This window comes from Brachycentrus maculatus, unplaced genomic scaffold, assembly GCF_059751285.1.
Source record: "Brachycentrus maculatus isolate JH-2025_06_01 unplaced genomic scaffold, ASM5975128v1 h1tg000339l, whole genome shotgun sequence".
Classification (NCBI taxonomy): Eukaryota; Metazoa; Arthropoda; class Insecta; order Trichoptera; family Brachycentridae; genus Brachycentrus; species Brachycentrus maculatus.
This window is the reverse complement of record NW_028281088.1, coordinates 142,985-165,420: the sequence shown is the minus strand read 5'-3', so window position 1 is coordinate 165,420 and position 22,436 is coordinate 142,985. Positions and strand designations below refer to the sequence as shown.

Here is a 22,436-nt window from a genome sequence, read left to right as displayed (position 1 = left end):
GTTGAAAATTATTAGAAAATATTTTAATATTCAAATTCAATATGAATAAAATATTTCAATTTAACAATAAACTGAGGCCAGTAAACTTAGAATTTTAATTAGATCTCAAAGTAAAATTTAAACAATAGATGAATGCTTAACGCCTAAGTTTTCCCTTGTTGCTACTAAAGTACAAAATAAAAATATTTAAATCATTTGATTAGAAATCAGTTTTCTTATGTTACTTCGAGCTTTCTATGTGTCATAAACTTATTGAGAATTGTTATTTTTTATTAAAATGATGAACTTAAAAGTACAGTATACATCAAAAACATTTTTTTGTAAAACAATCTTTCGTTCAACACAATTTAAAAAAAAAATTCTCAGACAATTTGTACATAATATATTACATGTATACTTTATGCTAAAATGATATGTTTTCTCTTTTTAAGTATATTATAGGTTCGAAAAGTACTTATCTAAACAAGGATGAACATATAAAAAGAGGGAATTATGTATTAGCCTGAAATTTTTTAATTATTATTGCTTTTTAATTAGGTGATATTGATATCTGTAAAGTACATTACAGATATTAATATGGTGCGCGAAATCATTGCCGAGGTGTATAGGAGTATTGAATCCAGACACTGTCCGGCTGTTATGACAATAAAATATATGACGGTTTCTCGTGTTTCTCATATTTATCATTTGCAATAAAAAGCGACAGTCTAAAATATTATTTAAAATTTCGTAAAAATTAATCATCTCAAATTATTTTTTCCTATTAGTCAATTTTATTAAATTTAGTAAACAAAGCAATTGATTAAAATGTAAATAATCCCAAGGAGACATTTTTTGAATTTAACATACTTTAAAAAAATTGAACCGTATAATGATATTTTGTTTTAAATTGATAGCTTTTGGCGGTAGCAACGCATAAACTTCTGTTCACTGGAATCATCACCCCTTGTCTCCTTTAAACCAGCCGCCTGAATGTGATCAGACGTGAAATTGCTTCTAATTTATTACATTATGCTCCCAGATTAGGGCAGATGCGACCCACTCGATTTTCAGAGCTAGTTTTCAGAATCGATCAATGATTTGAATCGATTACTTTTTAATACAAATAAGTTATATAAAAATTAATGACCTTTTATTTTCAGATAAATAATAATTTTAATAAAGAAAACGGTGAAATAACTCCCCGACACTAGGAAAACTGTAAAAATGGATCGCCTAAAGGAGTATCAAAAAATTCGAGTGGTTGGGAAAGGTAATATTAAAAAAATATATATATATATATATATATATATATATATATATATATATATATATATATATATATATATATATATATATATATATATATATATATATATATATATATATATATATATATATATATATATATATATATATATATATATATATATATATATATATATATATATATATATATATATATATATATATATAGTGGTTAGAAGTCCCATTATACGTAAATTAATAAGCAGTACCAATATAAGTATTGTTATTTTTTCTTAACAAATTTAACGATTTTCCGCGTCTGAATTTTACATATTAAAAAAAAACGTGTCAATACAATATAAACCTTTATACTGTAAATTGTTATTGTATCTATTGTATGTAATGTATTTGGTCAAATAATTAAAAAAAATAATTTAATAAAAATTAAAAATTGTGTTAACACGTAAGTATTTCGGCTCAACACAGGCCATGCCTAAAGAGCCGTAACACGTATAGTAATAAAAATAAAAATGTATGTATCTTTGAAATAAATAAATAAAAGAACAAATAAAAATACATTATCTTTATGAAACATACTAAGTAGAGTCTACTTAGTCCATAAATGCAAAAAAAACCTACTACAAAAAATGTCCCTTACTGTGATTTAAATTTGGACAGCCGATATGCTACGTATAGAAAACTGTAATGATATTTTTGGAAACCCATAGCATGAAGGATAATTTAATATTAATTATATGAAATAGATATTAATCATAATGATGGCCAATTTATATGTGCTGTTTTCGTAAAAAAAATCACCTCAAAAACGCTTTATATATATTTTTACGCATAGATAGTAATATGACAGTGAAAAATAAGATTTTTCCAAACTTAACGAATTTTATATTCAAAATGTGCTTCAAAACTTGGTAAAATGGATTAGTTTATAATAAAAAAGACCGACTAAATTGATTAATAAAGAGATTTTTACCTTTTAAACATGATGATTAAATAAATTAAAATAAGATACCTTAGATCTATTTTATTATGTTAAGTTATTTTATGATATATTTAATAAATAATCCTTATGTATATTTGAACATTTTTAAAAAAACTTTCAGGCGCATTTGGTACAGCTATTTTGTACAAAAAGTTAGAAACGGATAAATTGGTCGTTTTGAAGGAGATTAATATGCAAGATTTATCTCCCACCGAAAGAAAAATGGCCCTCAATGAAGTTGGCATCCTATCATCATTGAACCATCCGAATATTATTGCGTAAGAAATTTTCCTTTAAACAACTTTCTCCAATCATAGGTGCATGGATCAAATAAAGTAAAATAACTGATTTTAATTTTGGTCCATTAAATCAAACCCGGGACCTCAACACGGTAGTCAAACGTTCTACCCATTAAAGGAAATGCTATAAGTTACAATTAATATATTTTGTTTTTGCTGCCTGAAAATTGTCTATTTATTTTCTCGCTTCAATATTACAATTATTCAAATCAGTATGTTACTAGGGGAGGTTGGGAATGAAAATAGCCTATGTGCCTGCAATAGGTGGTATTTTTTGCCTCAATGGCAGCGCCATCTGTTGAACATATAGAATCACACGTAAAACTTGAGATTACTCATGGGGGACGGCGTGTTTCTTGACAGTTGCTAATATACTGTTAACCCACGAGTTTTGTGAAATTAAGATTCTTAGAAATATATTTTGTACATTAAAAGCATTGTTAACATTATTTATTTTTGTTAGAAATGATAGCTTTCTCTGTTCTTCCCTTTCCATCAAACCAGACTGAGCCTCAGAAACGTATTTCCAAGCACACATAGTTTTTAAATAAAACCCTGATTTTTCAAGTAGGTACTCGTATTTTATTGTTAATATGGCAACTGATATTTTAAATCATCCGCAGCTGATATTTTAAGTTGCAGCATCCGTTTTCATAATGCCGCGCCGTTCGCGATGTTCGATAAAACAAGTCCATCAATATAGCTGGTTACCCATTCTATCGCCATTACAGGGCAAAATCGAATACGAATAGGTACAGTTAAAAAAATTATACTAGCGCCCTTTTTCATTTCAAATACAACCCTTTTAATTAAAAATAAAACACTTTTTTAATATCATATTAAATAAAAAATAACGACGTAAGCGATAGAAATTACCCATTATTAGGTAACCAAGTATTTTCCAGACTTTTTAATCCTAATTTTACCAATAAAATTTGAAGAAATCAGAAAAAAAAACTTCTATATTAATTGTGGAATACGCCTAAATTTGATAATATGTATTACATGAATGAAACAAAAATGCCTGAAAGCTACTTTAAAAAATCATTTAAATATAATAAAAATCAATGTAGACGTATTGTAATAAATACTTAAGAAAAATATATGTTTCCTTTTGCAATAACCGTTATTATTATATTATATTTTTGATATATGGTACGATACTAAAAAAGTGTTTTAAAAAAAAAAAGAATAACCCGCAAAGCCTCTATTAGAGGCTTGTCTGCAGGTAAGATAATAAGGATAGGGAAGGTAAATGTGAAAAATACATCACAAACACCCAGACCAATTGAAAATAAATATTTTGAAATGAAAAAGTTTGTATTTGATTTTTTTTTAATATATCACAAAATTTTTGAAAAGCTGGTAAGATATAATCGATATTAATGTTCGAAGACTGTCAACTGTCGTCAAGAAAAGGCGATTCAGTTGGCTTGGCCATGTACTCCGTATGCCTCCCAAGAGCCTTAATCAAGCTTGCCTGTTTTACAAGGCATCAGGTTCGCGCCGCTCAGGACGACCACTGCTGACAATTCGTCGGCAGTTCTCGTCAGAACTTCGGGACGCGAATCTGAGTTGGGAGGATGTAAGGGAGCTGGCAGCCGACAGAAAAGCCTGGAGGCAGTTTGTGGACTCCACCCAGGGAGTGGATATGGTTTAATAATTATAATAATGTTCGAAGATACGGAGGGAGTTTCGAGCACCAGGGTATGCTGATGATAGAGATGGAATACGCCGATGGTGGAACTTTGGCGCAGTTGTTGGCCAACACCACAACCCCTCTTCCCGAGAGGAAAGTTCTCAGCTTGATCCAGCAGATATGTTCTGCCATAGCCTACATGCATGCTAACAATATCCTGCACAGGTGAGCCAAATAAAACTATAATTAAAATATAACTTTACTTTAAAATATTTTCTTCTTTCTTCAAACCCTTATCCTACTCCATACTGGGCACTGCATCATATAAAGGCATTTTCTTGATCTTTAACACATGAAGGAAAGGTGATCAGCCCTCCACTTCAGGTGCCAGTCCCGGGTAGTATTGAATGAATACTACAGTGAAAAAATCACTCTAGTATTTATTCATGTTTATTTGACCCTCCTGGGAATCGAACCCGGGACCTCCAGCACGGTAGTTGAACATGCTGACCATTACACTACAGAGGCAGACAGTAAAGGATTACAAAATTTGACATAACTTAAATAGTTTGGAACTACAAAATAGGGTGCACATCTTGATGTACAATAATATTGACTTTTTTGTTTTACATTTATTTCAAGTATTTTATTTCTACCCATTCATAATTGTAATAAATCTCAATATAATAAGTTATATCATAAGAATAAATATTAGAGTGAAAAAATCACTTATATTTATTTGACCCCCCCTGGGAATCGAACCCGGGACCTCCAGTATGGTAGCCGAGCATGGTGACCATTACACTACGAAGGCGGACAAAATATTTTATTATAACTTAGTTATAATGTTTACCGGTTTCAAAGCTAACCGCTAACTCTTTTTCTAGACTGATTAATATACTAAAACACCATCTATTGTACAATACTTAACCGATTTCACTTTTTTTTCACAAAGTGATTTTAAAAAAAAGTTATATTTTAATTATAAAATGGAATATCACAAAGTTATTGCTTCAAATATGAGTTTCAAAATATAACTAACTAACTAGGGTAGGCAGAGAGAATAGAACGCAACGCCAATTGTTTTTGCAAACAATCTTCGCTTCTTCCGCATTCAAGTATCACATCATATATACCCGCCGATTGTTCAGACTCGTGAAAATACCACTTTTAAGTTTATAAAATACTCGATCATGCCAAGTTTTCCCAGGTCTTCCTCTGCTTCTTTTTCCAACTACATTCGCCTCTTAAATTTGTTTTATTATTTTTTTTCACTTATTCGATACACATGCACAAACATTTCAACACATCTTTCTTATATCATCACTCAAACATCTATTATACATAACGTGACCATTTAGTTATGTCCTAAAAACGGGACATTTACCAATTTTTATGTAATATTATGTATATTTAAGAAAACTCGTATTTTTCATAGTTTTTATGTATTAATAAAAAGAAAAGGAATTTTAATAAAGAAAATTAGAGGAATAAATAATATAAATATGAAAAAAATATGTTATTCAGGCTATCTAAAAACTAGACGGTCCCGTTCAAAATGGGATGTATGGTCACTTTAATCATACATCGTTTTCCCGCACATTCGTTGAAAAACTGTTCGCTTGGATTCCTTTTCAGAGACATGGCAAAGAATTCAATATTGAAATTTTCATTTTATTAGTTTATTTCTAAATAGCAGTTGAGAGGGTAAATAATTATTTGATAGACGCCACACAACCAATACAACACTAGTAAGTGTTGGCGGGAAAACTGATAGTGTCACATCAGTAAGGGAATGTTGCCACTTCTCATTCGATAATAACAGCGTAAAAAAATGATCTGTACTTATTTACTTATATTATTAAGTGATAAAAAATCATTATTACTTATTTACCATACTTTAGTAATTGTTGTTATTTTCAATGAATAAATAATTTTGTATAAACAAAAAAATATTATCATCATATTTTCTTTGCGGTTAATTCAAAATGTCGTAGTCGGTTATTCAATTACCCGCGGGTAGTAGGTTACCGACCACTGGTTTAGATTAATGGTTCCCAAATAGTTTTTTCTTGCGTACCACTTCAAGAAAGGCCTCAAACTTGCGTACCCCTTATTATGGAAATCATAAAAATATAAATCAGTTTTTTTGTTAAACATTTATTAACACAGTTATGGTGAAAATCAGTTTTAAATGACAAATGTGATCCAATTATCTTAGTCAAGAGATTGCCGCGCGCATCCCTCAATGCTGGAACTTCATAAATACCCTTGTATGTACCCTTGGGGGTACACTTATTGGGAAACATTGGCTTCGATCATAGATTTCCAAAATGATTACTCGGTAAAAAAACTCGGTGCCCTTTTTCAACGTCAATATTTTTCATCGCACACCTTTCTACAACTGTGTCTCTATTTTTATTATTTTTGCTTGTAATTTGACCACTTAATTTATTTACAACATTTTGAGTGTGTCCAAATACTTGTTTACAAATCTGGGTTATCTCTGATTATAGGAGTAATTTTACATATAATTTTTTTGAAATCTCAATATAGATGAAGAAGAATATGGAAGTCTGGCATCTACGAGGCGAATGAAAGAAGCTTTTTATTGAGCAGAAACTCCAGATTTGTGGACAAGTATTTGGACACCCTCAAAATGTTGTAATATATTTATAACAATATGTAGTAAATTTTAATTGTACCCATGGGTTTTGTTTTTTTTTCTCTCACCAATAAATGGTGTGATACGTGCATTTATATGATTTTAACAAGGAATATTGTAAATAAAATAGTTTAGAATTGAATTTGTAAAGATATATATATTTATCAAATAAAGAAAAGGTGGAAAGACAGCTGGGAGTCAACATCCCAAGAGCTACAAGCGGAGGCACAAACAGATCCTTAGGATCTGGAAAAAGAAGAAGAAGAAGAAGAAATAAAGAAATAAAAATTACACTTATTACCACATTTTTTTCTCTAGCTCTAACAAATTTCAACACAAACTATTCATTTCAGGGATTTAAAAACTGCTAATGTTTTTATGAATGCTGTTGGAAATGTAAAAATAGGTGACTTTGGAATTTCCAAGGTATTAACGACGAACGCCCAAGCTCAAACCGTATTAGGGACTCCATACTACATCAGTCCCGAAATGGTAAGAATATTTTATTTGTAAATTTATTTTTGATACACGCAATCATATGTTTGCCTTTGTCCTTATCCTCTAATGTACCATATGTATGTTTATATATCGCTTACTCCTTTCAACAACGTCATATATCAAAAAACTTGATTTTTCAGGAGAATGTTTCTAATGTTTAAAATATAATACAATGTATTAAAAAAAATACAAGACACTTATTGAATTTTCTACAGTGCAACAGATCTTTTTAGGTAAAACCTGAAGGTTTTTTCTCCATGTGAAAAATATGTAGTATATATAAAAAAATAATTAAACCATACATTTTCATTAAAATGCAAAAACAATACTTTTTACCCTGTGGCGGGTAAATATTAAGTTAAAAATATGCCACTTTTGCTGGGATATACAATAGTATATTTTCTGGGCATTCCGAAAACATGCAGAACTAAAAATTGACGATTTTTGATATATGATGTTGTTTAAAGGAGTGAGCGATATGGTATATACATTTAAAGCAGCAGACAAATCTCCTGGCTCCGGAATATATGAGATTGGACGTGAATCAGGTCTGTCGAGGCACTATTTAGAGCTACCCAAGACAAGGACAATTACTCAGTGATAGTCTAAGTCAGGGAAACCTGACATGATACGCATAGTAGTTGTTTCTTATACCATTATTTAGATCTACACATATAAATAAACATATGTAGTATAATACAAATAACACAACCAATAAATTGTATCAATTAAACACCCCATCAATCTGATGTGGTGTTATACACACCACGCATGCACATAGAAGTCAGAAGATTCATAATTATTTATGAATTCAATTATCTCCTCAAACACTTACTAAAACTAAAATATCTATTATAATATATGTTTTTCTAAGTATATTTTCCCCACATATGTTTATGTAATACATAAAAATGTATCCCTGTTATTTGCTTGATTCTCAATTTTTATATTGTAGTGCGAAGGGAAGGATTATAATGAAAAGTCAGATATTTGGGCAATGGGGTGTATTTTGTATGAGATTTGCTGCCTGCACAAAACTTTTCAAGCATCTAGTCTCCCGGCATTGGTAAATAAAATTATGAAGGTGAGATGTAATTTATTGTTTCATTATTTTTTATAATATGATAAATAATGATGCCAGATCTAGATTCCCATCTCAAAGTCTATTGAGATGGGGATATGAAAGTCTGAGAATTTACAAGGTTTGTAACCTGGCATTGCCTGGTTTAAGTGATCACTTTATCCACTCTGTAATATATATAAAATTTTACACTTACCCAAAATGTAATGAAAGTGTAATACAATTGAAATTGTTAAATATCATTACACTACTATTCTTTGTAAAGTAAAAAATACATGTGTGTCGGGTTGTGGTCCCGTGGTTAGTGTCGCGGATTTTTAAGTCAGAGTTTCTCGGTTCGAACCCCTCTACCACAATTTGATACATATTTCTAATAATGAGCCGCTTAGGATCACATAAATATGAAATTGAAATATTTGTGTCAATAATAAAAAACAGAAAATTTCTCTTTAAATAAAAAAAAATATGTACGTTAAACATAAGTAATTATAGTGATTGTTTGTTTTGCGTAATTCAAGGGTGATTTTAAACCTATCCCACCTGGATATTCCGAAAAACTAAATTTTTTGGTTAAAGAACTGTTAAATATGGAACCTGAAAAACGTCCTACAGCAAATCAAGTGCTTGAAATTACTATTCCCAGTATAATGTTGCATTTGGGTTCAAATGGATATGTTTATATTGACCCACTCAACAGCAATTCCACGGCCAATTTATCAAATCTTGTGACTGGAAATAACACTAATAGAGAAAGGTCAGTAAAAAAAATTGCTGAAAGATATAGTGAATTTATTTATTATTAACAAGTATTTTTTTTCAGATCCATTATATACCAAGTCAAATCATGTGAGAAAAATGTAAATGTTTATCCAATTCAAACACCACCAAGATCAAAAATATTGCATATTACGACAGGATTTAATCATTTCATAGCCGTGACAGATGGTAGGTGTGAGTATATTAATCAGAAAATTAAATGTTTTGTATGAACTGATGACACATGCTGTTTACGTAAAGTGACCATACGTCTCGTTTTGAACGGGACCATCCCGTTTTAAGATAGCCTGTCCCGTTGTCCCCAAGTAAAGTTTTGGGACAAAGCAATGGCTATATTTTCTAAATTTGCTAAAAAAATACCTTTATAACAATTTATTAGTATACTATCGTTTATCGTTTTGCCTTTGTTCTTATTGTAATTGTATTTTAAAATTTATATCAGATAATTTATAATTTGAAGAGTTTGTTTACAACTACACCTCAAATTCACTGGCTGATCTTTGCTATGATCACTAGTCACTTTAAAAATGATTTTTTAAATAAAATTAATGAAAAATACTACCGCCTAGTATTTAAATGGTGTATATGGGCCAAAAAATAATTCAGAATGTGTATGATTCTAACAATTGTTATATTGGAATGACCCATATATAATATAATATTTAAAAAATATAGTTAAATATGCATTTGTTCATTACATATTAAAGAAAACATTGTTTACACATGGGGAGATGGAAGCCATGGACAACTTGGAATAGGTGACATAAGACAGTGGGTGCAATATCCCACTATGGTCGATTCATTGGTTGGAAAACACATTATAATGTACGTACATGAAATACAGAGCTATAGCTCTATAATAAAATATAGTTTGTAGAATAAATCATACAAACTTTGTTTTTTACTTTATAATTTCTATCCACCAGGTCTGGTGCTGGTGAAACTTTTAGTATATTTCTCACAGAAGCGGGAAATGTATACTCTTGTGGAAATGGTTCCCATGGAGCATTAGGACATGGAACTTACGAAGATTGCTCTACACCAAATCTTATAGGTATACAGATAAAAATTCACAAAGAATTATAAAATAATTACAAAATTTTGAGTGTGTCCAAATACTTGTTCACAAATCGGGATTAACTCCAATTATAGGAGTATTTTTCATATTATTTTTTGAAATCTCATCAAAGAAGAAGAATATGGACGTCTGGGCATTTACTGGGCTGACGACCGTCATAGGCTAGTTTAAGTGATCACTTTACACACGTGTACATTCACCAATTCTACGTATTATTGACAACCACAGTACTCAAATTCTTGGAAGTTCTATATCTATGAACCAATTTTAAAGTGATCACTTAAACCAGTCTACGACGGTCGACAACCCCGTAAATGCCCAGACTTCCATATTCTTCTTCATCTTTGATGAGATGTCAAAAAATAATATGAATTATAAAATAAATATATTGTAGCCATTTGTGAGCTATAAATGATAAAATTATTATTAAAAATGTAATTAATTATTATGTTTTGATTATAAGTTTATAATATTACATTTTGTTAACAAAATATTGCACCCATTGCTGAGGCATGCCGGAATTATAATTATACTTTTTTGTTTCAGAATCTTTATCCAAGGAACGCATAAAGAGTGTAAGTTGTGGAACAGGACATGTGGCAGGTCTTACTTCAGACCACCAACTCTATTTGTGGGGAAGAGGTGACAAAGGACAGACCGCGCAAAAATTATTGGACAACATGTACACAACACTTTTTTTAAACTCATAAGATTGGCTATGTCACCTAAAATCAGATAAAATATGAACATGAAATGCATTATAAACTATGTAGAATTCTAAAATGGAATAGATCTTGTGGTTTATGGTACCCACATATTGGATTAATTACAGTCATGCTCATTGGTATATAATAATTGTAACTCATTTTCAGTTATACACCGACAAAAATAGATTTCTCTGGATTAAGAATAATTTCTGTCCATTGCGGTGGAGATGCAACAGTAGCAATCACATCTCAAGCTAAAATTATTGCTTGCGGTTGGAATATTCACAATAAATTGGCTCTGACAAAAAATACAAGATTTTCAATACAAAATATTAATAATGATCTTGTTATTAAAAGCATGGTAACTATTCTAAAATAAAACTAAATATCTTAATTATTTAATAATTCCATAAACAAACATAAACCCCTTAGTCCCCAAGTAATTGATTTTTTTAAAACTACATATAATAATTCATAAAAAAATAACAAACTAAAAATAAATTTAAAAAATGTTTGATTACGTTAAAGTGATTTATTATTATTATTTGTCTCTTGTTTCAATTATAGAGTTCGTCCGCCTCCGTAGTGTAATGGTCAGCATGCTCGCCTACCGTTCTGGAGGTCCCGGGTTCGATTCCCAGGGGGGTTTAATAAATATAAGTGATTTTTTTCACTCTAATATTTATTCAATATTACACTAGACTGGTACCTGAAGTGGAGGGCTGATCACCTTTCCTTCATGTGTTATCGATCGAGATAACACTGCGTTTATATGAAGCAGTGCCCTATGCACCATTGGGGTGCGGATAAGGGTTTTATTATTATTATTATTAAATTATAGAGAGAAGTTAAGTCGATTCCGGGAGCTGTTCTTGATTGCAGTGTAGGAATAGTCCACTGTGCTATGATTGTAAAGCTAGCTGATGGAGATATAGTCTTATATACAACTGGCCTTCCCCACGACTCCTATGTATCATCTAAGATATCAACACACTTTCCTCCTACAAGAGTTAGTGAACTAGATAATATTGAAATAAAGGTATGTTTTGAAAAATTAATTATTTAATTCTATATACTACATTATATCCCTCAGAGGACCATGGTGAAAAGGAACTATTTATGCACATAATTTAGTTGATATAGAATGGCCAATTTAATACGAGATTTACAATCCAACAATTCAATTGAACAAAACAATGTTAAATGAGGTCACCTTAAAACTTAAATATTGAAATCTTAATGTATTATAATGATATTAAATGCATCACAAGAATGAACGCAAGAATGAATGAAGTATAAAAGTAATAATTAACAAGGTTGAAATATTTTGTTGAACTCGAAAAAATTATTTAGTTTTAAACACATTGTTTGCGGGCAGTTTTTTCATCAACCGCAACCCTAATTAGTATACTTATAAGGGTTGCATACTATTCACAAGTAACCTAATCATAATTAACCGCAAACCCTATTCTGATCTGTATAATATTTTTGGTGTCTCACACTCTACCAAAAGAAAGCAAATAGAACTCTTATAAGTGTCTCCCGCTCATTTTAAAAGTTTCCCACAAACAACGTGTTCAGAAAAAATCAATGGAGATATTAGAATGTTATAATGTTTTTATAGCAAAATTTTGATCAAAGTTGTCTGAATTCATGAGCCTATACCTTATTTACGAGTATGTCTAGTACATGATGTATTTTTAGATGGTTAAATGTGGTCCATCATATACGGTGGTAGGAACAGGTGATAATTATATTCTATTATGGGGCACAAGATATGGCGTAAGAGGAAACTTTTCCAAGACATCAGAAGATAGTAAAGAGTCTAGTGGAGTTTGGTCTCAAGGGAATCTGTCACACAAGGAATCAGTGAGTTGAATTATGTATTTAACATTTAGTTAGATTAGTCATACTTCTCATGAATTATTTTAAGAATATACTCCCTTTTACTCCCTTCCTCACACACACACACACACACACAATCCCACTCTTTTTTTTATCTCTTAATATTTTAATAGTTATTATAACATAAATGTGGAATTGTTTAATTGGCTTTGTTTTTATTAATGTAATGTAATGTTTATTACTTTTAATGTAACTATTTTTTAATATATACTTTTTTAAATTTAAAGCTGTACAATTCCCGAACAAATAAAATAATAAAATAAAATATATAAATAATTAAGTTTACCCTGGATTCGCAAACATGTTTAATTGATGTAAACCATGTAATTGTTATGTTCAATTATGTGAAAAGTATAACAAATGAATATTTCTGTTTTATTTTTAAATTAGTGATTGAACATGTTTAAATTTATAATTGTTTACGATGGAATTACTATAATTCTAAAAGTGTTTGTCTCGGAGATGTTTTTCTTTTATGAATAGCGGTACCCCAAATATAATTGTGATCAAACAAAGATAAAACAAGAATTAAATATTCCAATAAGATAAGTTAATTTATCACTTTGTAATAATAATTTATTGCAATTTTTTATTTTATAATAAAAGTATATATTGATTATCATCCCCCTCCATAATGTAGTGGTCAGCACGTTTGGATACCGTGCTAAAGGTCCCGGGTTCGATTTCCAGGGGGATCAAAATAAATATACATGATCTTTTACTCCAATATTTATCTGAAGCGGAGGGCTGATCACCTTTCGTTCATGTATTTAACGATCAAGATAACACTTTTCTATACAATACAGTACCCTATGCACCATTGGGTATGGATGAGGATTATAAAAATAAGATAATGTACTGAATATTTTGAAGAATAACTAACTAACCATCACGCCGCTTCCCCGCAGGGGTAGGCAGAGAGAATAGAGCGCCACACCACTCTGTCCTTGCAAACATTCTTCGCCTCTTCCACGTTCATGCATCTCCTCATACATACCCGCCGATTGTTACGACTCCTAACCTGACCACATTCAAGTATTTGGCATACCTGATCGTGCCATGTTTTTCTCGGTCTTCCTCTGCTTCTTTTCCCGCTAACATTCGCCTCATAAATTTGTTTTACCGTTCTTTCCTCACTCATTCGTTCTACATGTCCAAACCATCTCAACACACCTTTCTTAATTTTATCGATAATGCTTATCTCAGCTTTGCATTCCTTCCTTATTTTACTATTCGTACATCTATCATACATCGTTTTGTCGCACATTCTTCTGAGAGATCGCATTTCGACTGCATTCAGTCTACTTTTATCCTTTTTTTGCCAACTCCATGTTTCACTTCCATACATTAGAGTTGGAACCAGGACTCCGTTGTGCACTGCCAGCTTAGCTTCCGCTGATAGGTTTTTATTTGCTATAACTGATTTCAGTGCACCATTCACTTTGTTCCCAGCATTCACTCTCCTTTCTATGTCTTTATCAATCTTTCCATCCCTAGAAAACATACTACCCAAATACACGAAATCATCTGATGATTTCGTGATAGATGATGTTTTCGTGTATTTTAAAGAATTTTTTACAAAACATCAAAAGGAGCAATATCAGAGTAGGCAAGTATTTTTTCGAGTGAAGTTTATGCTTTGGATTTTGATTTCACGTATATTTAGAACATAAAAAAACCAGGAATAACAGATTTATGTGTTAACTTATTATTTTCAGGGTGCTGGGTTATCCGGAAGTTCAACTAGTTTGTTCACAAAATATTTAACTTCTACATTTTTTCCAGAAATAATAAAGAAACCAATAAGGCTACTTGCGTAAGCATAAATATATATTTGTAAAATTTATATAATTTTTTCAGTACCACGCAAGAATATTTATAAAGCAAGATTCTAAATGTAAAAACTAATATGACTTTTTATTATATAGGCTTTATTCATCTCAAAGTCAAATAAGCACTGGATCTTATCTTACATTGGAAGAGTTGTGTCCCCTTGCACATAGTATATTAGTTTTAGTAAATACAACAGCACCTCTCAATACTACCCTTCAATCTGAAGACAAAGGAGATATGAAAAGTGAAAATATCAATCAAGACTGCGATTCAATTGGTCCGGTAAGTTCAAGGAATATTGAACCTTTTTTTTTAAATTACCTAATATCCAAGTGACTCTGAAATCTAGCTATGGCTTATGCAACACCGCTTATCACGACCCTACTCAGGCTTTAACTTTTGAAGTTTTAAAGCCTATGCCTACTCATGAGTGGATATACTCTTTATGTTTAAAGTTACTATAATTTTATGTATTTCATGAGTGAAAATTCTAGAAAATTCTAGAATAAAGTTCAATATTAGCGAGTGTTTTTGCCTAGGCAAAAACACTTGCTAATATTGAACTTTATAAAAAAGAAAAATTTGCAAAACTGCAAGAACTAAATGCTCGTTTGCAAGAACAACATCACAGCACAAAATTTGTACTTTTTCAAGAGACTCAATCGGAGCATTATTTATAATTTTGATAAGTATGTTGTGTGTGTATATATAAAGTGACAATACGTCCCGTTTTGAACGGGACCGTCCCAATTTTAGATAGTCTGTCTCGCTGTCTCCAAGTTAAGTTTTGGGACGTCGATATGTCCCGTTTTCAGAAAAAGAGCAACACACCTTAACAATTTTTAAAAAAGTGCAAAAAACGACAGTATTTTGTAGCATAGCCGTTTCATATAACTTTGCTGAACAAATCCCAGCTTGATTTCGGTGCATATGGCTACAATAGATGGCTAGTGTGTCATGCGCAAAGACATAATTTAGTTGGTTTGCTTTTAAATAAGAATTCTATTCTTATTTACAAGCAACCCTATTTATACTTAAGAAAATTTGTTCATCAAAAAAATATATAAAACAACATAATTTTTTCATATTTATATTATTTATTCCTCTTATTTTGTTTATCAACATTCCTTTTCTTTTTATTGACTCTTACCACTCTGTAGGCCAGACATTCTGGCCCGTATGATTCTAGTAGGCAGCTCCGTGGGCCACAACGTCTGGCCCGGCGCAGGTATAGTTTAATCATTGATTTCTCTATCACCCAAGTATATTCTACCAAAAAATATTTGAGTTAAATGCGGTTAATCATCGCAACATGTTGAATTAACCAACATTTTTTCAATAAAACTTTCCATTACTTAGATATAATCTAGGAAAAATAGATTATCATTTTAGGTGAAAGAATATTTGTCATACGCTAATATTTTTTGGGACAGTCAGTCGTTATCATTAATTTATGACGGTTCTCCAAGGATACTCCCACTTTTTGTGACCATATTTTTTCGTTTTGTGGAGCTATTATATTTTTAAATTTTTTGATATTAGTGTTAGTAGTTAAAATAACAGAAATTGAAATGAAAGAAATAAAGATGAAAGTTACACTTTCAAGTTCAGTTATAAAAACGAATGGTCATACGAATTGCCAGACAGAGTGTTCCAAAAATAGAGAACCAAAATATTTATTTTAATGGTAGAAAAATGTCACATTTTTTTGATCAGAGTAGCTGATCAGTTATGAGAAAAAATGGTCAGAGTGGAAAAGGTTAATACACAAAAACTATGAAAAAATACATGTTTTCTTGAATATACATACTATTTTGTAAAAATTGGTAGATGTCCCGTTTTGAGGACAAAAATAAATGGTCAGTTTATGTATAAATAATAATGTTGTTTGACTAACTAAGGTAAGTCCCCATTCTAAGTCAAACAAATAAAAGGGAACTTTGATTGTACGAATTAAGAATTTAAACATAATAAGTTTATAAGACGAAGGACATAAATTATTTTTAAAAGCCAAATAAACATAAAAGTGTAAATAATTTTTGAAAACTCTATCGAGTTTCATAAAAGTGAGTACTATAAAATATGTATATATGTACCTTTAAAATAACTATTTTAATTTTCCAGCTTCCCGATTGGCTAAGAGCGGACATTGCACTATCAAAATATTCTTGGACTGGCCATGCTAAGTAATGTCATATAAAATATTATTTAATTTTGCAGTCCCTCAAAAAATATGTAAGACTTTAATATATGTATGGTACACTAGTAATATGAACACAATAAAACACAAATCAATAAAATAAATTACAGTATTTTTTCATCTTTATTTCATTCTTCTTTCCCGGTCTTGTCAGCAATTATTAAAACGATAAACAGCCTTATAATTATCACTCCTGGAAGTGAAATCAAATTAAAATCATAAATGGAGTTGTTTTGGTATACAATACACTGAACTCCCTTTTTAAATAAATTTCAAAATAACACAGTGCAAAAAAGAGAAGAAAAAAAAAATTAACAATCCGTAACAAAAATTTGGAATTTCCTACATCTCTTGCATGTACTTACTGGTCTGTACTTTGCTGAAGCAGGCAGATGAAACTACTAACTAACTAAACATCATGCCACTTCACCGCAGGAGTAGTCGGAGAGAATAGAACCCCACATCAATCTGTCTTTACAAACAATCTTTGCCTCTTCCATATTCATGGATCCCTCGTACATACCTGCCGATTATTCGTACTCCTGGCCTGACCACTTTCAAGTATTTAAAATACTTGATAATGCCAAGTTTTCCTCTGCTTCTATTACCAACCACATTCGCCTCATAAATTTGTTTTACTATTCTTCTTCATTCATTCGATACACATGCCTAAACCATCTCAACAGACCTTTCTTAATTTAAAGTACTTTTTGTACAAAATCAAGATATAATAATAAATAATAAATCCCTTACCGCACCCCAATGGTGCATAGGGCACTGCTTCATAAAAACGCAGTGTTATCTCGATCGATTACACATGAAGGAAAGGTGATCAGCCCTCCACTTCAGGTACCAGTCCAGTGTAATATTGAATAAATATTAGAGTGAAAAAATCACTTATATTTATTAAACCCCCCTGGGAATTGAACCCGGGACCTCCAGAACGGTAGGCGAGCATGCTGACCATTACACTACGGAGGCGGACGACATCATCGAAATCAAGATATAATAAGCAATAATGAATTAAATTTTTTGATATCCTGATTTAATTTTTATACAAGGAAACCGATCCACCATTTTTTTTTGTTATTATTATTTTAGTATTCTTTTTTTACATGTTTTTTTTATACAGCACCGCATGGAACATATCTACTATGTAAATGGGGAATTCAGTAAAATGAATATGTTTATTACATTTATTATTAATTGTATTTTATAAAATTTATACAAAAAATAAAATAAGTTAATCAATTATTGCATATTGCACATATAATGTTCAGTATAATGAATATGTATATTACATGTATTATTAATTGCATTATATGTAATTTATACACAAATAAAATAAGTTCAATGGTTATTGGATATTGCACATAAATATGTGTCCACTTTTGGATGTCCAGACTATGTTGCGATCGCTAAATCAAATTTAAGAGTTTTTTCTTTTTCCTTTTTTCTGGAATAGAATGACCAATGTTATCCTGATTGGGATAATCTTTCTTGTTTATTGGAAGTGCGTCATCAGATAGAGCTACTTTACTTTCAAGTTTACGTTTCAAATCTTCATGGAATATATTTGGTTTAATTTCACATTGTTCATCCTCCATTGAATCTTCTGATATTGTTGATTCCAATTTCACATTACATTCATCATTGGTAGAACTAAAAATAAGGTAAAAAATTAATCACATAACAAAAGTATCAGATATTAAAAAAGCATTACTTCAGAAAGGACATGTAACTGAAACAGAATGTAATTTATCATTTTTAAAAAAAATCTGTAGACATACAGTATCTACATGCATGTAGTTATATTGTAATGATTAAAGAAAACACTTCGTTTTTTACCACTTGAGTTTTATTATAGACTACATGTTTCAGAAGTTAAACTTCCATCATTCAGGTCTGTATAGTTATTATACAGACCTGAATGATGGAAGTTTAACTTCTGAAACATGTAGTCTATAATAAAACTCAAGTGGTAAAAAACTAAGTGTTTTCTTTAATCATTGTAACATGTCTTACCACAAAGTTAATGCCGAAACAATAAATAAAATATAGTTATATTGTGTGTCAAAGAATTGTGTATCACCAGAATTTTCAATCACAGATAAAGTGATTAAACCAAACCCGGGACATCATGGACACAGTAGCTAATTGCGCTACTCATTACAGTACGGGCGTTTCTCCACTACACGGGATTTCACCGTCCGGCAGTCCGGTTTTGAAAAATGAAAGCGACTTCGACAGTTTAGCGTGATCAAATTTACGCGCAACGTGTTCACGCACCGATCAAGAGCTCCGATCCGAAGAAAGACGGACAAAAGCACAAGCCAATTGTCATTTTAAAATGCTAACTGACGTGCCTGACGGTAAAATTACTCGGAATTACACGGGATTCCGGGAAATGAACAAGCGCCCTACTTATGTAAATCATGATTTTCACTGCAAGCTGGTTAGTTTACTTACGTATTAGAGGCTATCTTATGAACTTCTCTTTGGGATAAGATTAATGAAATATTGCTGGCAGAAAGGAAGGATCGATGCGATGGTGTAAACATGTCGATATGGTCTTTCTCATTAAAAGTGATTGTTTCTAGATGTTCTGTAACAAGAATTTGCAATCAAATATAAATACATTACATATATTTTTTCCTAAATTAAATAATCAAATATATTTCATTGGTATTTTCGCCACAAGGTCTACAATATCGCTTATTTCTGAATTTAGAAAGGCGTAATTAATTATTGATTGTTTGAAAATGAAACTAAAAACTTGTGCATACTCAATGATAATTTTGCTCCCTCTGATTTGTAATCTGAGATCTCAATATCTTTTTTTTGCAAACACTGTTTCAGGTGATGTTCACTGTCAGACAATTCCTTCACATTCGTCATCAATGGAACTGTAACTTCTTCAAAGAACTGTAGAAAAAAAAGTTGATAGTTAAAAAATCAATATTAACAAACAAATAAACATATCGCTCACTCCTTTCAACAACGTCATATATCAAAAAACATGATTTTTCAGGAGATTGTTTCAAAGTTTAAAAATATAATATAATATAGTATTTAAAAAAATATCAAGCCACTTCTTAAACCATTACTGTGCAATAGATCTTTTTGGGTAAAACCTGAATGTTTTTTCTCCATTTGAAAAATATTTAGCATATTTAAAAAAATAATTAAACAATACCTTTTCTTCAAAATACAAATACAACATTTTCTGCCCTGTAGCGGGTAAATATTATGTGTTAAAATATGCTGCTTTTGCTGGGAAATAGTACATTTTATGGGCATTCCGAAAACATGCACAACTGAAAATTGACAATTTTTGATATATGACATTGTTGAAAGTAATGAGCGATATCATTAGGTGCAATATAAAAATACTCACTTTTAAGGGTGATGATAAATTTAGTTTTAAATTTATTTTGAAAGGAAATTTTCCCCTCAGTAATTTAATATTCAATAAAGCATGTTTAGAGTTTGGATCATTGACAACAAGTACGGATGATTTAGTTTGTTTTTCTTTTAAACTTTCACAAAGCATGTCGATGCAACTCTTCACCAAGGCTGCATTGTCTACATCGAGTAGAGGATTGTTGTCCTGTTAAAGAAAAAAAACATAAAAAAGATTTAAACACATACTTATATGTATCGTATCGACGTGCCCCATGTAAAGTGCTCTAACTACATTTTGACAATTTTGAGATATTCAGTGTAATCAACTGACCGTTATCTACAAATATAATAATAATAATAATAAAACCCTTATCCGCACCCCAATGGTGCATAGGGCACTGTGTCATATAAACGCAGTGTTATCTTGATCGTTTACACATGAAGGAAAGGTGATCAGCCCTCCGCTTCAGGTACCAGTCCATGGTAATATTGAATAAATATTACAGTGAAAAAATTGCTTATATTTATTTTACCCCCCTTGGGAATCGAACCCGGGACCTCCAGAACGGTAGCCGAGCGTGCTGACCATTACACTACGGAGGCGGATTTATTTATGTACATTTATATTTATGTACATTTATAAATAACCATTTAAAATTATTTTGCTGTGAATTTGACATTGATTTTTGTATTTTTTTAAGTAAAAGTTTTTTATTTCTACCTACAAAATGTCAAATTTGTCAAGTAGTGATGATGAAAAGCAATTAGCAATGTATGCAAAATATGTGAAAATAAGCTCAGCACTATAACGGATAAAATCATAATATTCATAAATGCGTGAATAGTGCAGATTAGCACTCTGATTAATATTTCAAAGCAATGAAACTAACAGCTTTATTTTAGTGTAAAAATGGTTAATAGTTTAAATTATTACTTTGCTATAAGAAATAAATAATGATAATCGAACCTGTATAAGGGAAAACAAATCGGCATTTGATAGCACTAATTCCCATAATTCAATAAAATTGGTTACATGAAAATAATAGTAATTATTATTATTACTATATTTAAAGTAATATGATTGTTTGTCTTCATCTGTCACATGATGCCACATATTTAATAAATAAATCTAAGCAACGGAATATGTACTCCACTCTTAGTACTGACTTTTGACCAGTTTTGACTTTGATTGCTTTTGACTTTTGACAGTTTTGTTTGTCAATATCAATATGACACATGAATGTCAGTGGATCACTCTGCGGACTGCGTTCATTTAAAGGCTCTGAGCCACAGATTATTCATAACTTCTTCTTCTTCACCTTAGTGTAGGCCTTGTGGCCTGTTTTTGAGTGATTAGCCTCCTGCGATGTCGATTCCCAGCTATCGACCCATCTCTTGGTGGTCTGCCCGGGAGTCGTCTACCATGGGGTTGGCCGTACAGTGCGATGTGGGGGGGGGGGGGAGTCTGGATGGTTCCATTATCCTCACATGCGCATACCATTGTATCCTTCGTTGCCTTCCCCACCTTACGACATCTTCAATCTCGCATATTTCACTGATCCTGGCGTTTCTTATTCTATCTCGAAGACTCTTTATGTTCGAATCTATTGTATGTTATTCAAAACATATAATATAATCTCGGAACTGTAGGTAAAATTTAAGTCACAAAATTTCTAAGCTTACCTCCATCCAAAATATAGTCCACAAAAACAAAATCTATAATAACTTAATATTACCATGTGCCTTTAATTGAAGAAGCGAGAAATAATACAGTTGATTGCGAGCTATAACATGAATAGAGTATAACATGAGAGTATAACATGAATAGTTGATGGGAGTATTAATTTGCTGAATATGGGTGATTCAAAGACATAGGTATTTAAATATCGCCACACACATATATTAGATGTATCTAAAAGGAATTCAATTCGGCTTATTTCTCGAATAGGGAAAAATAAAGTAATATGACACTTTTGAGATTATTCGGACGTCACAATTATAATGAATGAGGAATACAATCAAGAAGAATAAAAAAATCGATAGAATATAGAAACAAAATACGATAAAGCTTAGGTAATGTATAATGCACGAAACACCATTTAGCGAAAAAATCACAGGATTT

General features: G+C 31.0%; 2 protein-coding genes across 2 annotated transcripts; one reads left to right on the top strand and one right to left on the bottom strand.

The window, feature by feature from the left end:
- The first annotated feature begins 1,206 nt into the window (after positions 1 to 1,206).
- Positions 1,207 to 16,899, top strand: niki (nimA-like kinase). Its single transcript, XM_088269104.1, has 15 exons — positions 1,207 to 1,252; positions 2,349 to 2,505; positions 4,208 to 4,390; positions 7,184 to 7,322; positions 8,284 to 8,412; positions 8,928 to 9,163; positions 9,230 to 9,354; positions 9,894 to 10,011; positions 10,113 to 10,240; positions 10,811 to 10,946; positions 11,854 to 12,010; positions 12,676 to 12,840; positions 14,595 to 14,692; positions 14,805 to 14,991; positions 16,834 to 16,899. Exons 1-15 carry the CDS (start codon positions 1,207 to 1,209, stop codon positions 16,897 to 16,899), a joined length of 2,070 nt encoding a protein of 689 aa, XP_088125230.1.
- A 1,290-nt stretch (positions 16,900 to 18,189) lies between these two features.
- On the bottom strand, positions 18,190 to 21,567 carry LOC148303930 (uncharacterized). The gene is made up of 5 exons (XM_088269118.1): positions 21,282 to 21,567; positions 20,307 to 20,519; positions 19,696 to 19,834; positions 19,379 to 19,514; positions 18,190 to 18,571 (listed from the first exon to the last, which is right to left on the bottom strand). The coding sequence occupies exons 1-5, from the start codon at positions 21,426 to 21,428 to the stop codon at positions 18,328 to 18,330; spliced, it is 879 nt and encodes a 292-aa protein (XP_088125244.1). The 5' UTR covers positions 21,429 to 21,567; the 3' UTR covers positions 18,190 to 18,327.
- Between the last annotated feature and the right edge of the window lie 869 nt (positions 21,568 to 22,436).